The sequence below is a fragment of the Lipophrys pholis genome (assembly GCF_963383615.2).
Source record: "Lipophrys pholis genome assembly, chromosome: 8".
In the NCBI taxonomy this organism is placed as follows: domain Eukaryota; kingdom Metazoa; phylum Chordata; class Actinopteri; order Blenniiformes; family Blenniidae; genus Lipophrys; species Lipophrys pholis.
The window spans coordinates 20,194,246-20,200,893 of NC_137630.1; the positions used below are offsets into that span (position 1 = coordinate 20,194,246).

At 44.3% G+C, this 6,648-nt stretch overlaps 1 protein-coding gene across 1 annotated transcript; it reads right to left on the reverse strand.

Moving 5' to 3' along the window:
- Positions 1-243: 243 nt before the first annotated feature.
- Positions 244-4,042, reverse strand: mafba (MAF bZIP transcription factor Ba). The gene has a single exon (XM_080469348.1). It carries the CDS (start codon positions 3,601-3,603, stop codon positions 2,377-2,379), a length of 1,227 nt encoding a protein of 408 aa, XP_080325474.1. The 5' UTR covers positions 3,604-4,042; the 3' UTR covers positions 244-2,376.
- Positions 4,043-6,648: the final 2,606 nt, after the last annotated feature.

Genomic DNA, 6,648 nt, shown 5'->3' on the forward strand with positions numbered 1-6,648 from the left:
TGAATGCAAACTGTATGAATCCCTGCACAAAATATCTTAAAATGAAACCCCCCAAAACGTTGTCACTTGATTGAAGTGATAGCAAAGAATCTTAATTTAATTTTGAATTGCTTGTGTATTTTTGCTGCTGTCCTTAAAGTGTGTGTGATCACGGATCAGATTATTGGTGATTTGCTGTTCAAATGACACATTCATCTCACCAACATCTTTACAGGAAGAGAAGAAAAAAGGTCTGAGAGTAAATTATTGCCATATCAATGACTTTAATAAGCAAAATAGGAAACAATTTCTTCCAAAAACAACAAAAAAAGACAAAACAGAAACCAGCCTGAATGGAACAGTTCAAATTTAAGTGTTACTATTATTCATATAAACAGGATTGAAAATTGATCCCCATCATCGCTAAGTACATGGAAATGTTGAAAACTAAACAACAACCCGCTGCTGCAGTTTCAATCCGAGTTCAACACAGTTGAATCAGTAACAAACCAAAGATTGTTAAATGCATGACTTTTCAACAACAGTTTTAATGCAAGCACCATGCTTAATCGATATGATCTGACAGTTTAATTTAAATCATTAAAATAAAACCTTTAACTATGCATCTGGCCAGCAGAACCAGAATCATCAAATAATAATAAAACAGACAAAAAAAGTATTACATAACATAGACAGTGTTTTCATTTTGAGAATTTGCACAACCTGAATCCCCTTTTTTTACTGACCGGCAGAAAAAAAATCAGGAAAACACAGATCAACAATAGTCAAACTTTGTATTAAAACGATTGTGTGTATCTAAATATGAACTCTGCATAAAACCTCTAACAATTGGGTTGTTGCACCTTCTCTATACAGTTAAAAAGAGTCTCCAAATCATGAATATTAGGCCGAGCGTAAATCTGCTACAGGTGGCCAATCGGAGAGGTATGTGGTCATGTTTAGATCCGATGCTTTTATTTTACATGTTTGCAGGGATGCAGGCGACATTTTGCAGAATTTGGACATAAAATCTATGTAAAATGAAAAAGATACAGAGTAAAAACCCACAATGTGTTCCCGTAGTACTTTGTAGACTCTTTGTCTCTTTGCGCAATAGCCCGTATCGTGCAATCTGGGTCTAATAACATTGTGGTCGCATGTTTTCCTCCTCCACTTCACCCAACATGCGTCCCAATATTTCTTCAAAACTTTGCAAATAGGCCTACATGGATTATTATCACTGGTATATTATCATAGTATGTCTTCCTGGAGGGAGGTCTGCACAAAATTCAAAATGAAAACTCGCAAATCATCATTCAAAAGTGCACTTTGACACACAGTTTGTTGTATTTAAATGCAACTGAAAGAAATGCACTCTTCTTTCAATCAACAACCCACAAAATGATAAAAAAAAAAAAAAATCATAACAAATAAATGAGATAAAAACACAACACAAAGAAAGAAGTTCAAACCAGCCTCCTCAATCTTGTTGTGCAGTTTTGCGATTGCATTATATTTACAAGCCCAAAAGAAAACCCCACACCATATGATACTGCACCGGCAGTCCTGCTGTTCATTTCTCTAACCCCCCAAAAAACTATGGAGAAGCGCAGATCAACAACATGCTCTTAATATACACGAGAAGATGAAAGTACAAAATAGAAATTATTACCGTACATGTCCAGCATGCAGGATTAATATTTAATGCAGATTTTTTGTTTCAATATATATTCGAATATAACCAAGCAGGCAATAAATCAATGAGATGTTGCATAAAATGTCCCCTCCCGTTGTCGGGTTAGTAGACAGAAGTTGAATTTGCATAAAGTGGAGTCCCGTTTTTTGGGAGATTTTCTCAGATTTCAGGCCCACTTGTCGGATGTGAGTCTCCTGTGTTTGCAGGCATGTGACGCCAGGCCTGCTTGTTGTCTTTTTCGAGAACAAAAAAATTATAAGACAACTTGCCTGGACAACACCCCCCACACTACTTACAGGTTATTTAAAAGCTGTAGCCTCAAAATTGAGAGAGATAGAGCGAAGAGAGAAAAAAAAAGTTCATCAGCCGACCCTCTCCTCCTCCGAAGAAGAAAAAAAGTCTCTTCACTACAAGCAACTAATCTACAAAGATGCTGCGACTGGTCACTCTACATTGCTCTTTGTATCTCAGTTGACACGTGGATGGAGAGGTGATTATATATGAGTACTATTTGTTGGATTATTCTTCTAATATGAATATAATTGTTACCGTTATTAGTATAATCAAACAGCATGGGGGGTGTGGATTATTATCGTTTGTTCACTCGTTTGTTGGCGAAAGGAAAGGTGAGGGTTGGAGTGGAGGAGGAGGGGAGAAGTTTGTTTGTGAGGGGGGAAAAAAAAAAAAAAGCTTGCGACAACTCACATGAAAAACTCTGGAGATGAAGGGTTGTCGCTGGTCGAGCCAGCCTCGCGGAACCCGCTATTGGCCCCCGAGCCCGTCAGTTTCTCGCACTTGAGTTTGTAGGCGTCCCTCTCGCGCGCCAGCCGGCTGATCTCCGCCTTCAGCTGCTCCACCTGGTTCATCAGCTGCGTCTTCTCGTTCTCCAGCACGTGCTTCTGCTGCACGCGCTTGAACCTGCACGACTGCGCGTAGCCGCGGTTCTTCAGGGTCCTCCTCTTCTGCTTCAGGCGGATGACCTCGTCCTTGGTGAAGCCCCGTAGGTGTCTGTTGAGCTCCCTCACCGACATGGACACCAGCTGGTCGTCGGAGAAGCGGTCCTCCACGTTGAGCCCGCCGCCGGAGCCGTGGTGGCCCCCGGATTGGCTGAGGTGGCCGTGCGGATGGTGGTGGTGATGGTGGCGGTGGTGATGGAGTGGCTGGTGGGAGTCTGGAGACACCGGGGACGGGCTGTCGGGGTCCTGGCTGTGGTGGTGGTGGTGCTGGCTGTGTGGGTGGTTATGTCCGCCCGGGTGCCCGGACAGCTCCTCGGGGTGGTGCGGGATGCCCCCGCCATACGGGTGGTGATGCTGCTGACTGTGGCCGTGGTGGTTATGGTGGTGATGCGGGCCCCGGTAGCCCTCGAAGGCGCCCTGCTGCTGTAGCTGCTGCTGGACGTGCGGAGGTGGCGGGTGGCCGTGAGCCGTGGCTCCGATCAGGGCCTCCACTGCGTCCTCCGGGGTCAGGCTGAGCGTCTGCGGGTCTATCTGCTGGTGGTACCCGCTGTTGGGCATCCAGTACAGCTCCTCTAGGTGGTTCTTCTGCTCTGTGGGGCTGAAGCTGGGCGAGGAGGGCACCGAGCTGCACGGCGTGCTGATGGGGGTGGAGGACACAGACCCCTGGGGCTGGAGACGGTTGCACTGGCGCACCCCGTTGCGATCCAGTCCGGCCAGGCCTTCCTTCTTCACGTCAAACTTCATCAGGTCGAAATCATTGACATATTCCAGAGCCAGCGGGCTGCTGGGTAGCTCCGGACCCATGCTCATCTCCGCACTCATGTTGTTGTCGCGACTCTTTTTCAGATGTGCAAAGGTATTTGCAAGCGTCGCAAAAACCGATTTATTAATCAGCGTCTCTTCTCTCCGTTCTTGTTTCATGCAATAGTTCTTTTGGCTCCTCCACCGCTGTCCACAGACTTGCTGTAGCATGAAACTCAGTGCGACTGGTGGGAAGGGGGGGGGGGGGGGAGGAAAACGAAAAAAAGTTGTGCAGGAAAACTTTCAGACTAATGCTCGGCGCACGATTTGCGTCATGTAGCCTACTTCTGCTGGGATAATCTGGCAAAGAGACCAGGCAGGAGGTAGAAAGCAGTGCGTCTCAGTGCAAAAGTAAAATCTCAGTCCCTTCGGCAGAAGTGTGTTGGCAAAAGACATAAATAATGATAATAAAAGGTATACCACGATGGATCGCTGAAACGGGCACCAGTCCTCGTTGCGACTTCTTGGTTGTAAGTCCCGTTTTTTTTTTTCTCCAGGAAAAAAAAAAAAGCAAAAACAAAGGAAGCGAATAAGCGGAGTAAATAGGGCGTCTGATTTTCGCTGAGAAGCCGCTTTTCCAGCTCTGCACCGCAGAGATTCAAAGGCTCGCCTCTCTCGCTCTCCCCACTCTCTGGTATCCAGCAGACTGCACTCGGAGCCAGCCGGCGCTTTATTCTTATAGCCGGTCGTGACGTGGAGCAGGAAGGCTGGATCTGTGGCCCCCGGCTCTCCAATGGGAGCAGGACTGTGCGCTCGAACAGGGGAACAGGAGGAGGAGGACGGAGGAGAGGAGGGCTCACAACTCAGTCTTGACAGCTACAGACAGTCAGCTGACCGAGTTCCCTAAAAGCAGAAGGTGGGAGAAAAGAGAGAGAGAGAGAGAGAGAGAGAGAGAGAGAGAGAGAGAGAGAGAGAGAGAGAGATGCCTTCACACCGCAGACACCGTGCGCGACTCCGTATGCGCCGCATCTCGTCTTCACTCATGTTCTGTATTCTGTGAGATTACTATGAACCACTCAATAACTTTGGTGCCGGAGGAATGATGAGATTTGTATTGATCACACTTTTATGGCACGTTATTAATAGGAAGTCTACATTTAGTGAAATGTTCTTTTCTCATGCAGATTGGAAAAGTTTCACATTATTGTGATGTTTATTACATTTTACCTCGATTCACTTGACATGTATTCTCATCTCGATAAAGCAAACGTGTTTAACACGCGTCACTTCATTCATACTTCGACAGGGTTTACGGTACTTGATGAAACTGGACGTAATCTAGACAAACAGAATGTTCTCTTAATATCCAGTATTTTCCTAATTCATCTACATCCAACATGCTTGCATGTAATACCTGGTCATAAGACAAGGGTGCATTAGTTCACAAATAAAGGTCAACAACATGCTGACACCGTAACACAGTTAAGGAATCTTTAACAGGGCTGAAAACTGGGTCTTGACCTTTCTCATAAACAATAACGCATATTTCCACTGTGTTCACCTCGGCGTTGATAAACGCACTCAACCTGAAATCCGTCTTTTAGAACTCAGGACAAATGTCAAGCTCATAACGATGAAGCGAGACTAAATCTGTACGATATGCATGTTTCTGGATGGTGATTACAATGGGAGCTTGGACGAGTTAATTGTACAGATCTTAAACAGATAAACGTGTCCTGGCCTGAGTGTCTGTATTGAGAGAGAGAGAGAGAGAGAGAGAGAGAGAGAGAGAGAGAGAGAGAGAGAGAGAGACTGTTGTAATCACAATAGATGCGTCTTGTTTTTGTAAAAGTTAAGTCTGCTGAAATCTTGCTCCCAGACTCCCACATCAAGCTGTTTTTTGGCTCGGACTGTCTGTTTTACAGCGGGACAGTGTCTAAACAGCGGACGCACCAGAAAACAGGCTCAAGGCTGCCCCTGCGTGGACAACACCTGAACCGACTCGAGCTGCTTAGAAAGGCGCTCATATCAGTTCACACTTTTTAGTTCTCCTTTGGATTTGTTTTTTGCGCGCTAATTGCTCATTTTGAAGGTCACATCCTACAAATACAACAGACTGCAATCAAATCCCAGTCAACATGACAGTTTCATGGAGACTCAGTGGCACATGCACATTAATGCCAGTGCTGCTATCTAACAGGTAGTTTGACCAAAACACTGTCAGGTGTTCTTGGATGTCTTCGTGCGTCATTGATCTTATCTTTATTTTGATTGTCCGCCTTAAAAAGGACATTCAGATCCACTAATTGTCAAAAGAACCTGCTTGTAAATGAATCAATCTGAGGGATCGATTGGATTATCATTTCGTTTCCACCTCATACACACGGTTGAGCACAGCCGCGATCAGCGCGTATTGATCCGGCTGGTGCGGGGGGGAGGGGGGGGGGGGGGGGGGGCTGCAGAGAGGAGATCTGATAATGAAGGGCTTATTTGTTTGCTTTAAATTCTTCATCAGTTTGAGCCGCTGTAGCAGTGTATCAAATGATGAACTCTGAGTTCCCGCTCCCCTCATAAATCACACACACACACACACACACACACACACACACACACACACACACACACACACACACACACACACACACACACACACACACACACACACACACACACACACACACACACCCACCCACCCACCCACCCACCCACCCACCCACCCACACACACACACACACACACACACACACACACACACACAGAATCAGTTAAGAAAACCACGAGTATGTTTTTTATTGTATATATTTAATTTTACAGGTTGTGTGTTAAATATGTCGCATAAAGGCTGATTTAAACCAAGCAATAACGCACAATAAATAATTTGATGAATTATGAATATATAGCTAAATGTTGGTCGTCGACATGAAGCATTAAATACGCTGTTTATAATGACAATGATTTATTAATAGAATTATTAGTATTATTAGTATTATTGGTATCATCATTATTATTATTATTATTATTATTATTACTATTATTATTATTGTTATTAATATATAAGGATAATAACAATACGTCTATTAGCGCATCGTTGTTTTTTTCGAAACCTTACCACATTTTAAAACTATTGATTCAAAGCAAATTAAAAAGAAACTTTAAAGAGATTTCCAATTCCATTCATTCCTCGAGCAATTTTAGCTTTTGTGGAGGGATAATTGTAATTACCCTGAGCACCATATTCCCAATTAATCCGCCAGAGTGATATTTTCAAATCATCCC

What these genes read in the sequence shown, in the direction of transcription:
- mafba (XM_080469348.1), bottom strand. Translation starts at nt 3,603, where the DNA reads ATGCTACAGCAAGTCTGTGGACAGCGGTGGAGGAGCCAAAAGAACTAT.